The following is a 14,511-nucleotide window of genomic DNA, read 5'->3' on the forward strand; positions in this document are numbered from 1 at the left end:
ATGAAATTTAATATTTGGGATTTGATTTGGTTCATGCTATATATATTCCTAACAATCCCCACATCTGCTGATTGGTTTCATCACTCTGTCTCCTCTCCACCGGTAAGCTGGTGTGTTGTGGGCGTTCTGGATGTTGTGGATGCTTCACACTGGTGGTGGATGAGAAGAAACCCCCTGTCTATGTAAAGCGCTTTGAGTGCCTAGAAAAGCGCTATATAAATGTAAGGAATTATATACTGATGACACTTACTAGTCACACCTTATGATTTCATCAAAAGTAAATTTTTATGTTAATGTTGTACACATTATTAATGGTTAATGGGATTTGACCTACATTGTTAAATATTCTTTATTGGCATAGATGGTTGGTTCATCCGCGGAAACTTTCCATTGCACAAAATAAAAGGTTCTTTATAGTGGAAAAGGGTTCTTAGCTTATTAAAATGTTCTTCACATTAAGTAAAAAAAATTAAAAATTATATATATATATATATATATATATATATATATATATATATATATATATATATATATATATATATATATATATATATATATATACAAAATTGTTCTTCTATGGCATCACTGGCATCACATGTGAGTTCATGTCTATACACAGAATACATTTCTAACCAAGAGCTGACTAAACAAGTCTTAATTTTAATGATTAAAATAAAAATATGTTAAAGGAAACCCATTTTAATAATTGTACTAAAGCAAATAAAAAAACTAGTAAAGAAAATGATCTTAAATATCAAATAATTATGAATTAAAATAAATGAATAACAGTATCGTTTATTAGTATTATCTGATTAAAAACGTTTTAAAACGGTAGCTACATGGTAAACGACCTGTTGGTTATGCAATACATTGTCGACAGTACGACCAGGTTTTTCAAAAATACCAAACCTAGGTAATTCTTTATTCATGTAGTGTTTAAATTAACATCTGAAATGTTGAAATCAAGTACATTCTCTCAGCTTGAGTCCTACTGAAATCAAGTGAAGCCTGAGAGCAGCGGGTGGAGGCGTCGGCTCTCCATGGTGCTGAAGTCAACTTACTAAACGAGCTTAAAGTCATTGCGAGTGGAAGTCATTCTCCAGATAAGATTCTCCCAGTCGAAGACTCAATTCAGTATTAGATCCAAATTAGTTCAGAAGATTTATTAAACGTATTTTATACAAAACAGATGATTTTATTCAGTTTCATTTAGTTCAATAATTTTTCGCGTTGATATAAAAAATTAAGTCAAGCAAATACTAGTGACCGACTGAATATATAAGCCTTAGTGTTTTGTTTGTTATGATGGGCACGCAGTTATAATAATATGGTGTTTTACTGCCCTCTGATGGTAGATAATGGAACTACAATTTACGTTTTATGTGACTTGATAAGCGACAAGTGACGTGCTCTGCATTTAACCCATCCAAAGTGCATACACACAGCAGTGAACACACTCACACACACACACACACACACACACACACACACACACACACACACACACACACACACACACACACACTGTTTTTGTGAAAAGTGGAGACATCCCATAGGCGTAATGTTTTTTATACTGTACAAACTGTATATGCTATGGCCCTTCACCAACCCTACACCTACACCTAACCTTCACAGGAAACTTTGTGCATTTTTACTTTCTCAAAAAAACTTTTATAAGCGTTTTGAAAAATGGGGACTTTGGTTAATTATTTCCTCATAAGTCACCCTCTCCTTTTAATACCTGTGTCATACCCATGTCATTACACACACACACACGCTATGAAGCGCAAGATTGGGGGTCCGATTCCCCAACATATGATAGGTAAACACTGATAGCCTGAATTCACTGTAAGTCGCTTTGGATGAAAGCGTCTGCTAAATCCATATATTTAATACATTTTAATTTTACATTTTAATTTAATTTAAAATAAACCCCAAACACTATAGAGTTGTGATGGAGGACTGATGCGGAAATGGTCTACACTAGAGTAAAATATTAAGTTGTGAGGAAGTAGTTTCTTTGTATAAATCTGCAGGAAATTGGTTATTTGATATACCTTTCATTAATTACGCTATTTGTTGGTTAAAACAATGTTACTAGTTGTTTTCCCAACTCAACTCAACTTTAGAGCACTTTCAAAAACTACAATGGGTAGCATTTACCATTAAGTTCTCCATAACTGTGTATTTAATGAGAGTCAACAACAGTATATGCAAATATAGAGAACAAGACTTATAATTCACTTTTATAATTCGCTAGTAAGAAGTGTGATATCTAAACCAGTCTCCCTATGGATTCTGGTAAACTGGGACACTTTTTGTCGATTCTGGTAAAGTTGAATACTTTTTGTCAATGAAATGGGGGGAAATGAATTAACCTGAATAGACACTAGTATGTATCTGACCATATAATTGTTGCTTGCACTGGGGTTTGTTGAAACTTATAATATAATCCATCTACATCGACTAATGTTTTATTTTAATAATTTTTTTACTTTAGCCTTTTTTTTTATGCAACGCTATTGCAATTGATGACCTCAAGGAGGCAGTGCAGCGCAAGATAACGGGACAGGTGAAGCTAGAGCATTAACCAAGTGTCTGCAGCCAGGTTTCGTGAGGATAGAAGTGAGACTTTTTACAAGACAGTTACAATAATATCTTTCAGCTTTAGGAATATAGACGAAAAAAGCTTTTTATCTCTTTCTCTATGTATGAATGTGTGTGCGTGTGTGTGTGTGTGTGTGTGTGTGAGTGATATAAATTGTATATAAAATATAGAATTAATATAAAAGTTAAATTTATTAGGCTATTTATCTATATGAATAATATTTTTTATAAATAATAACTACTATGTATAAGCATATTTTATAATATATTTCACAATTTAATATATATTTTATACCTTTATAATATATTTCATAATTTAATATACATTTTATACCTTTATCATTTATATTAATAATTTCTGTTGATAGCATTGCATAAATAAAACATATTTATACATTTACATATACACTTAGATATAACATATCTCAATGTTTAAACCATTAAACCATATTAAATTATTTAATTAAAATATATTATTACTTATATTATTGTTATATTAAATTGATTATTATTTTTATTTTAGGAAAATACTCTTATTATTATTTATTATACACCATTGTGTTGAAGCCCTATTAGACTTTAATTAATAATAATAATACATTTTAAATACATTTTATATAGGAAATGATTATAATGACGTACCTTAGGAGGTGCACAGAAAATCTGGAGAAGTTCTCCAATAAATCCAGGAGCGTCTGTGGAGGCGTGACTCGCGAGCGAATGTGTCTGCAGCTTCTCGCTCTCGAGCGTCAGGCGCACTTCATTTGAAGCACGCAACACAGGTCTCGCGCTGTCCGCACTCGTGAAACAAAAAAAACACAAACCAAAACACCCGGGTTTTCTGGGAAGACACGGCTCGCCTTCACTTTTTTGGGGACAGAATCGCCATGGATGCCTTGAGAGCAGTCGCCTTTTACACGCTCTTCATTTTCCTTTGGAGTTTACCGTATTGCCAGTCAGCTGCGCTTATATCTCAGAAAAAGAGCACGCATGATAGACAAAGGTCACACAACTTTCTTAAAGAGATTTTCGCATCCTCTCCGGGAGCGGGTCGTGTGGATGATTTAAAGGACCCGGTTGTGCCTCACGATTACATGATCTCCATATACAGGACTTACTCCGCAGCTGAAAAACTGGGGCTCAATGCAAGTTTTTTTCGCTCTTCAAAGTCTGCAAACACCATAACGAGTTTTGTTGACAGGGGAAAAGGTTTGTTTTGCCTTGTTTTCTTACATGCATTTTCTGTCTGAATTATGTATCTATGCATTTTCAATATTTAGTAATGCACCATTATTTTACTTTAAAATCTTTGTGATATAGTAACACAGGCTATAATTGTTTAAAAAAAATATATGAATATGCTTTAGACACAAATTTGTGAAGCAACATAAATAGACCTAGTTTATTGTTAGAGGGAAAGTAATAATATCTTCCCCTGAAATTGGATGAATAACTTTCGAGGGTTTGTTCGTGTGCTAATGGTTTGGTGATCACTCGTCCTGGGCTTGGGTCACAATTTAATGGTTAGCACGAACTCATATTTCGGCTAGTATAAAGTTATATTAGTTTTACATTGACCCTAAGGTAACATGCCAATAAAACACTAATTGGTGCGTTTTCTAAATGAAGGCAATAAATCAATCCCTTGACGTCCTCGCGCGCAAGCAGTCCGAGCTGTTCTCACAAACCTCATGCGGGGAAAATCGAGTTTACTTAAGGACATAACATAGTATTACATTTGCTTTTTTGTTCTAAAATAAAATATTTTATTTGTTCAATAGAAATAGTCATTTTGCTTTTAAAACTGAATTTCTGTGTTTTAGAGGAGTTTCAGTTGCATTTTCTATTTAACAATGATATGCGTATAAGTTGCAGTGACATTGGATTTCCTTTAAGCAAAGTAATTGTGTGAACATTGTGGGGCAAACGAACGCAAAAACATGCGACAGAGAGAGAAATGCGGCGCAAACAGTGCACTCTTCCATTCCGCGTTCGCAGAAAGAACAGCAGCGCAAACTGGATTGATGAAAAAAAACCTTCACTCTCCTCACTGATTTTGATTTGATGTGTCATTGGCTATGACCCTTCACTGGACCCTCTGAGGGTTGCTTTGCATCAAACCGCTGATTGGAGTATTTGAACTGGGTGATCTAATTGAGTGTCCATGTCATAACATATCAAACGCTGTCTATTCTCCCGTAATGAACTAGTTCAGCCAGTGGAACATCACCAAAAGAGAAGAGCAAAAACCGGAAAGGACCTTACGTCTGTTTAGGTTTGGACAATTGTTGCTTTTGGGGCATTTTGCTGCCTTTATAGCTTTCAAATTGTGGATAGTTTAGTGCATTACGCGGGGTTACAGATCAAAACGTTTTTATAAGCATCTTGAACTGCTTTTGGTGTGTGACACTTACCATCAATACCTCATGCAAAATTAAACCGTTCCAGTTATATACAGCGTGTTGGCTATGCGCGTCATTCGCTGCTGAATGTCATCAAGAATCATTTCCACTCAAGCGCTATTCAATTATGATAAGGCAGCAATCTTTTTGTGTAACAGGAAGGAATTTCCTCCAAAACAGATAAGACATTTCCCCAAATTTTAGATCGTTATGGTTGCAAGATCAGACAAGAACGAACGGAATGTATGAAAATTACTTTTGGCACTTGTAAGTAACTCATTAAAACGCAGATGGTGCCCCGGTAGCCACACCAAGAGAGTCTCTCTCTCTCTCTCTCTCTCTCTTTCTCTCTCTCTCTCTCTCTCTCTTCCTACATAATCGAATTTTTGGAGAAGAATGTTCATTGATTAAAAGCGTGCGATTGTGTGGCTGGAGTGATTTATGAATTTCTGTTAGTGGCCTTCACTTGTCTCGGTTATCATTTTAGGCTGTCGCGTAAACCCTTGCTGTATGCAATTGCATTTTATATGCGCAATAATCACTTTTTATCGGGGATGTTGTTTTTGGCAGAAGCGATGAAATATAAGCGAGGTGCTTTTCAATGGGGTGGGAGGGAATTCAGAACTGTTAATTATTTGGCGACCTTGTATTCGATCTGTTTGAGGTCTTATAAAAACTCTAATGTGGACCATATGTGCATAGGAACGAAAACAAACATTACATTTGAATTATTTGAAAATTAAGTTCGCGCATGAACAAAGAATGCAATAACAATATTCATTTTCGATTCATTTGTTCAAAATATTAATTAAAACTACAAATTAAATGCCGTTTTTAGGTTTGATTTCATTTTGTATTCAAGCATTAAAAAGCAATCTAGCCTACTATCGAGCAGCCGTATTAAAATTAGTGTTGTTCAAAATTATGCACGTATTTGTCTGGGATTTTGTTAAGGCTAAATTATATCTGTGCCCGAGGCGTAGTTGGAGCGATAATACTCTAATAGTTCAACTAAAATTCTCACATACACAAGCCCACTTGAATTCAGATAAATGCTTCTCGTTTGGTCCGTCAGAGAGATAAAAAAAGGCGTTGATAAAGTGCGACTAGGCCTCTGGATTCCTGAAGGGGAAAGAATGTATTAATTGTGCATTGTTCAGCACGTACAGTATGTCGCTTTGTGTCTGGCGCACACTTTCCCCCCACTCTCTCTCTTTCTCTCTCTCTTCCTCACTATGGCTACCAGATCTCTCTTATTTGCGTTAGCACCTGTACATATTTATGACAAATTATTTTGCAGGTAGTCATTTGAAAAAACGCATAAGGAAACTACACACATCGCGTAAATATTCCAAACAGAACCAAAACATGCTTCAGATCCACATGAGAACATTTAGATTAAAAAGTGTAAGCTTGGAGAAATCACACATTTTTGCTCCACTGACTAAGCAAAAATGATTTCTCTGAAAATATTTGTCATCAATTATCCGGTTAATCTGTTTAATCATATTTAGCTTCTTGGCTAATTTTATGGACAGTCTTTTAGACTTGTGTGAATCTGCTCCACTTTCCAGCATGAAAGGCTAAAATAAAGCCTGGTCTCTGAGAATTTCTTTTATTTTTATTTCCAAGATGCATTCTGATATCAATAAATAGCAGTTAAATGTTGAAGGCCTATATGCTAGTTATACCAAACAAACATTTTAGAAAAAGCAAAACAGTAAAATATTTAACAAAAATAATGAAACTGTGAGTTTCTATGCTACTACATCTTCATCATCTTCGTTTTTTATTTTAGCTAGCTACTCTTTTGTGCTAAATCCTATGTGTATTTTCCAACTTAAAGGATAAAAGAGAGCCGAAAATAAAGTTTTAGGTTTTACATGGCTCCTTTATGAGAATGTGAGTCACTCTAAGTGAATCTGACTGTAATTATTTCTCTTTATCTTGCAGACAATCTCACGCTCTCTCCTTTGCGAAGACAAACGTATCTGTTTGATGTCTCAACTCTCTCAGACAAAGAGGAGCTGGTCGGTGCTGAATTAAGGATATATCGTAAAGCGCCCGGGGATGTCCAAACGTCCCCATCAGGAGACTACACTCTTCATCTACTCTCGTGTCGATCAGAGAGGCCACTGGCTTCCAGATCCCTTGATCTTCAGGATTCCCGGAAAGCAGAATGGGAGGTTCTGGACGTTTGGAGAATTTTTAAAAACAGACACCAAGGGAATCAGCTTTGTCTGCAGCTCAAGGTTACGCATAGCAAATCTGACACCGAAATCGACCTAAATCAACTGGGTTTCCACCGGCACGGCCGAACGCAGCAAGAAAAAGCCATATTGGTGGTCTACACGCGGTCTAGGAAAAGAGAAAACTTGTTTAATGAGATGAAAGAGAAGATCAAGTCTCACAGAGAAGACGACAAGGATGAGGAGAGCGCGCTGCAGTTTAAAGCGCGGCGCAGGCGGAGAACTGCGCTCAATAATCGCCACGGGAAACGGCATGGCAAAAAGTCCAAATCGAGATGCAGCAAAAAGGCACTGCATGTCAATTTCAAAGAGCTGGGATGGGACGACTGGATCATCGCTCCGCTCGATTACGAAGCATACCACTGCGAGGGCGTGTGCGACTTCCCACTGAGGTCGCACCTGGAGCCGACCAACCACGCCATCATTCAGACGCTCATGAACTCCATGGACCCCAACAGCACGCCGCCGAGCTGTTGCGTGCCCACAAAACTCAGCCCTATAAGTATACTATACATAGACTCAGGCAACAACGTCGTGTACAAACAGTACGAGGACATGGTGGTAGAACAGTGTGGCTGTAGGTAGCGAATCACACACGAGGGTTTGGCACCAAGGCATAAAACACTTGAACGATGCGTAAAGACGCGCTTGAGCCGCACAAACTGCGCATTCTCACTTATGCAAAAGGGATTCTTCAGTAGAGAAATTTTTGACGATTTAAAAGATTTCCACAGGCCACTGTTCATGGTTGTGCCATGAGCTTGTGTACAGTTTCTCTAGACTTGGAAAACAATCTTGCATTAGAAGGTTTGTTTTTCCGTACGCATGCTGGGTTTCTTTTTGTAATTATGTGTTCAAAAAAACCTAGTATCTCTTTAACGTGTCGTCTCTCGGACGAGGCAGGCAGAAGAAACGCCAGATTTAGTGCGTGACCGTCTGGACAGGATTCACTGAGGATTGTGTTACACTATTATCTCCGTGCACTCAGAAGAATGTGGAGACGGGCACCTGTTCAAACTCATCTGCTAGTTATATGGATAATATACTGTATGGTATATGGATAATGAATGAGCAAAACGCAAAACCACTGGTGCTTAATCAAGTCATATTCAGCTTTTGGGGAATGTAGTACCAAACAGTAAATAAGGCATAACGAGACTGACTGAAGAATTATTATTTTTTCTTTTCTTCCCCCCCCCCCCCCTTTTTTTTTGAGAAGTGCCTGTGCTTTTTTGTATGTAACCTAGGTAAAAATACACACAATGTCATTTTGTACTTTCTGCGAAGACAAAAAATGGAAATCCATCAACGTTTGTATCTTCCACAACTGCACTTCCGCAACTGTCCAAGAAGTCTGGAAGAAGCGTTTTTCCCTAACGACTGTCAAGTTTTAAAAAAAGAGACTTGAGAGCGAGATTATATTTAAATGCACATTAGCTTTGAATGCACTGTTGTACATTTTATGAGCTGTAAATATTTGTAAAGTAAATCCTAAAGTGCAACGTATGAAGAAATGCAAACCCACGTTTCTTTGTTAATGTACATTTATAAATGCACTCAAATCGCTATAATTTCTATTCTATAATTATTTTATTATTTGTGATGTACAGAGTTTCATGATAATCGTGTGTTTCTTACGCTGATAAAACAAATTTAATTTAAAATGTATTCATCATTGCTGAGGGTGGAAATGCCATTATCGATGTCTACCTCATAATTGCATAGAATCTACGTTCTGAGGTGCATTCAGCTAGAGTGTAAGGTTTTTCCCATATATATATATATATATATATATATATATATATATATATATATATATATATATATATATATATACATACAGTATATCAATGGATAATAATCCAAAATATTACTGTACAAATAAAAGGAATAAATGCACTTTGTGTGGTGCCACTGACTCCTAAGATTCATACATTTTTTTTGAAGTTGAAATTTTGAACCAGTTTAAATTGTAAATACATTTTTTAACTACATGCCAATGACCTATTATATTAAAAAGTTCCAGTTTATCAGATCTATCAGTGTAATCAAGGGTTTGTATGTATTTTGTAGATTATAAATATATATATTTTTAAGTATATCAATAAAATGTAAAGCTACTGTAGGCAGAAAATCAGGCTTGGTTTAATCTTGTTTAATCTAATCTGTAAAATTCAGCACATCAAATTTTAGGTTCTTATTTTCTCCCACATACAGTTTAAATAATAATAATAATTAAAAACAATACATGGCATAAACTACACTGGAAGTCATCAGATCCACATCAGTCTCCCAAACCCTTTAGAGGAGAACGTAATGTATCAGTTGGGTTAAATAAATGTCTTAGGAAACAGTAGATGATGACCTCATGGAAGCCACTGCAGCAGCTGTTGGGAAAAAAAATCCTTTATGCTTGTTGTATTCATGTAAATTGCATGTTGGCTTCCATAGTTTTGGATGTTACGTCACTCATACTTTTTAACTACATTAATTAAATATGATCATCGGTGTTCTGCAGAAAAACGTAATGCTTTATCGATTAGATTAAACATTTAGTTTCACACAAAGTGTCATACAGAGTTAAAATGTTTGAGTGAAGTCTAACATTCCTATTCTTTTTTTTTCACTCAACAGCTTCTTTTCATGCGTCCATCTTTTGTTTCCATTCTGCTGACAGATCGTCTCCTGAGATAATCCAGCTCTTCACCTGATCTGTTTCACATTTTTATTAGCTCTCAGACAGTTTTAAAACCCCATGGGATTTCTGTGGCTCATTTTCTCAGTGCATTATTAGCAAAGTTTTTATCCTCACATATGTTTCTGCTCCAATAATCAGGCCTGTGTAATGGTGCTAATATGTTGCACTGTCACCTCTCAGTGTTTAAATAGTGAAATCTCCAGCGTGGATCTGAGTGTATGTGCAACAGGCTGTTTTCCAATGAATTAGCCATTCGCAGGTCAAGTTTTCTCAACACTGTAATGTTTCCCAATCTTTAGATGAAAAGGTTGAAGGGAGGGATTGCTTCCATATAGGCATCAGCCTTGGCCTGGAAGCAATTAGGAAATTGCTTTGAAATGCTATATGTTGCCCAGACTCTGTTACAGTATCATGTCACTCTACACATGTTTGTTCTAGGAGGGGGAAAAGATGCTAATGTGCTCTTTAGCTGTCTCTGCAAATGATACTTACAATGATAATGTCTTTAAAATGAGGATGGAGACAGTATGTGCTGTGTCAGGTGGGATCTCATCAACCATTAACGTTCCTTTTAGATTTGTCTAAACAGATACACACAAGAACTCATTCTACAAGATTTACCATCTTCATGGGAACACTTTACATTAGGGTTTTTAACATATACATTAAATATACATTAACAACTTATAAGGCTAAAAATATATTAGTAAATGTAGAAATCTAAATAAATAGATTTAAAGGAGATTAATAATTGTTACATTTCAAATATTGTTCTTACTTCACGTGATGTATAGAACCTTGCTGTAATGTTACCATTTTCATTTGAAGCTTCAACTCTTTATAGTATAAAACTTCTTTCAAAAGTTGCATTGAAAGACACACAAGGGATACATTTTTTTGGATGAGATGAAGTTAATAGGGATTGCCTTGTTAGATACCGCAGGCTTCATGTCAGTTTCACCGTATTTTGCATTTGGATCCTTATTTGAGGTTTACGGAAACTTTTGGGCATGAAGCTGATCAAAATCTATTTCCTAATCCTTAAAGAACATCAGTGAACTATTATAGGGTAAAAATACAGACAAACTGACGATCCAAATCTTATTTGATTATGAGATAATGGCCGGGTTCATATAAAGAGTAGATGGAGATCAGAATGCAAGAGATACAAAGGGTGTTTAGCAAAATGGAACGTAGAGTTTACCATTCTGAGTTCCTCAGTGCATTCCTGGACTCAGCGCTACATTAAATAAATGACTCTTCCTGGTCATTGGAGAGTTATCCTCTGCTGTCGGGAATGCCTCTTGAGACATCACTGTTTATTTGAATGTTATGTCTAATGTGTGTGTGTGTGTTTTCCTTCATAAAATTGTACAGTGAAATGCCTGGCAGAGGGACAGATACCTTTCAGTGCAGTTTTGGGGAATGTTCTTCATAAATAGCCTTGAAACATTACATCTGTGCATGGCACTATCAGACAGGATTTAGACTGTGGAGGCCTTTGGTAATGCTTAATCTCAAAAATATACCATTTTAAGTCTTGATTCTGAGAAGTTATCATAGTCTTACAAATCAGTTACTGATAATGGATGCATCAAACAAACAATATATATATATATATATATATATATATATATATATATATATATATATATATATATATATATATATATACACACACACACACAAATTCATTAATTCAAAAGAGGGACAATTCATGTTTTATTATAACATTAAAAGGAGTCAAGTCAAGCTTAAGTGACAGCATTGGTTTTACAACAATACAATGCAGTTCCTTAAACCCTAAAACTACTATGACAGCTCCTATAATTCACAACTTTAAAATCAAATTGAATGAATTACAAGCTTCGCATTTGTTTTTGCTCCAAGTTCTCCAAAAATGTGCCCTATTTACTTCCATCAAGGTAACCTTGATATTTGCATTTTTAAGAAAACTAGAGACAAGCAAAAATAATTTGTTGTAATAATCAACATTGTACCACAAATGCTGTGTGTTAAATATATTGATATTCACATTTAAATACACATTTTAACATTCAATGTTATTGTGTTTTTAGTGATTCAAAATTAAGGATTTAAAGTAAGGGCAGGACACGCATGTGTCAGGAGCCTGTTCATAAAACTGATTGGGCAGAGAGACAGATCAAAAGACAGTAAGTGTGCACCCGAGGAGACAGAAGGACTGCAGCACACACAGATGGGAAGATGGAGGGTGAATGTGAGCATGCTTGAAGGGTGGCAGATGCCTTGACTGACCCCCTGTTTAGCCTTGCATTCATCCACTGGACATGACACAAAGACAAAAGGCTGACCCAAACAGTACATACACTTGCCCATGCCTTGGGGTCAGAGGTCAGATTACCTTTCATCTAATTTTGTACCACTGTTCTCTTTGAAAATGTTTTTTGGGTTTTATATCAATAGAGGCCAAAGCAATTAGCGGCTGCTGACTAGCAGAAATACACATGACCAAGCAAGACTATCCGACAATAAAAGATTAAGTAATTGTTTTACTTCCTTTTTAATTAATTGATTAATTTTTGCTTATCCTAACTATTCACGATTATACAATATCTATACACTACTATAAAACAATCATATTTCCATTTTTTGCGATCCTGTCAAAAGAGACTTGGGACCCATTATTAGGTTTGCAAACTGCTGTAATGTTCTTTTCATGTGGAACACACAAGAGAAAGATTCTGAGTAATATTATTCTGAATAAGGTTATAAAACCTTTGCTGGCTAAATAAATTATTGGCAATACATTTACAGGAATACATAAAAGAGATGAAAAAAAAAGAAAAAGAAAAAAAGATGGTGTTCCTTTAATTGGGCATTTTACCAAGATATTTAAATGCAAACCAACAATGTCTAACATCAAAAATAAAAGATTATACAATATAACTGTACATATCTATGCACAATTACATTTCTCTGCTTTACTTTCTTGTGATTCTATCAGAACAGACTCTGGAAATGTTATTTGCTTTGGAAGCTGCTAAATTAAAATCTTCTCGTATTCTACCAAAACTGTTTAAATACTGTATATTATATGTATATTATATAGAACACGCAAATGGGAATTCTGAATAATGTTATTCTGAATAAAGAAATTCTGAATAAGGTTTTATATCATCAATAGTGTCCAAAGCAATTAGTGGCAGTTAATTTTCTAAAAAAAACACATGACAGAGTAGGAGAGTAGTTCCTCTAATGGGGCATCTGTTGAGTTTCCCTCCACAGTGACAGCCTGACATGCTTTTGAGTAAGACCTGGCTTTAGCTTACCTGCTAATTGCATTTTAACACAGGCCGATGGCCATTTTGAAAACCAAGTCGGTGCTTTTATCATTAACGGCAGCAAAACATTTCAAATCTAATAGTAGCGTGTGGAGAATGTTCTCGATTGGTTGTTTTAGTTTAAGAAAGGGAGAATACGCAAATATTTGCAGGGTGTCTGCAATGATGAACATCCCACACACTTGTTTGACAAGATACTTTATCTTTCTGGAAACCATTTAGGCATTGTTACACTTGCGGCTCAGTTGAGTGTTTTGAGACAATGGTCTGGTATTGGTTACTTTCGTTAAGAGTGCGTGCGTCTTGTCTTGGGGTTTGGTTAGAGTGTGTGCTAAGAGCAGGGTAAATTTGCACAGCCGATCAGACAATAGTGGTGTTTAGTGGCGGGGCAGGGACACGACCTCTTTGCCACCCTCCATCTGGTTGAGCTGCTGGCCGTGTGCCTTGGCTGCTACTCCCAAAATGTGGCTTTATGTTCAGGTGAGGCGGAGAACTATGAGCCTGCTTGATTTAATTAAAAAAACAAGCTTACACTCCCGTGAACAATAGAGCATTTGGAGTTGTACTGTAAAGTGATCCACTGAGAAAAACAAACATGGGCTATGAGTAGCAAGCTAGCAAGAACAGACCCTCCATGAAGGGGGCGGGCCAGGGGATTGAACTCAGGTACTTGATTGGTAAGTCGGCCTGATGGACACCACCAGGCTCTGTAGATGGTGCCTGGGGTGTCTCAAAAGGTCACAGCCTCTACTGGCTTGCACCATCCATTAGTCATGAGGCTTTGCAGCTTACCTGTCTAGCGTTTCAACTCAGCACAATACAGTTAACCTCAATTGTGCTTGATTAGGTGTGGAGAATGACCAGCTGGGAGCAAATAGTCTTCGTAAAAAAAAAAAAAAAACAGACATCAATTATGCACCTCCAGGATGGAGTCCGGGTCATCGACCTTCGTTAAGATTTCTGGGTTTCAGGTGGAACATTCCCTGAGCCTTACTAAAGAAAAGGGGTTCAGCGTTGTCCCAAAACCAACCGCCCCCCACTTGGTAATTACCCCATTACGTGTTAGTGGCGGATAGAACTGTTACAGATGTTTTATGGCAGGGAGTTCTTTTCATTTTGTCTGAAGGACAGATTTATGGTGAAACTCGACGGTCCCATTCAAGAGTGCAATTCTGAAAGCACACACGCACCCTCCCCCCTCACACACAAACACACACACAAACAACAAACAG

The 14,511-nt window shown here is 36.4% G+C and overlaps 1 protein-coding gene across 1 annotated transcript; it reads left to right on the plus strand.

Moving 5' to 3' along the window:
- Positions 1-3,386: 3,386 nt before the first annotated feature.
- On the plus strand, positions 3,387-9,018 carry LOC128030471 (growth/differentiation factor 6-A-like). The gene is made up of 2 exons (XM_052618134.1): positions 3,387-3,816; positions 6,963-9,018. The coding sequence occupies exons 1-2, from the start codon at positions 3,495-3,497 to the stop codon at positions 7,841-7,843; spliced, it is 1,203 nt and encodes a 400-aa protein (XP_052474094.1). The 5' UTR covers positions 3,387-3,494; the 3' UTR covers positions 7,844-9,018.
- Positions 9,019-14,511: the final 5,493 nt, after the last annotated feature.

This window comes from Carassius gibelio, chromosome A16, assembly GCF_023724105.1.
Source record: "Carassius gibelio isolate Cgi1373 ecotype wild population from Czech Republic chromosome A16, carGib1.2-hapl.c, whole genome shotgun sequence".
Lineage (NCBI taxonomy): Eukaryota > Metazoa > Chordata > Actinopteri > Cypriniformes > Cyprinidae > Carassius > Carassius gibelio.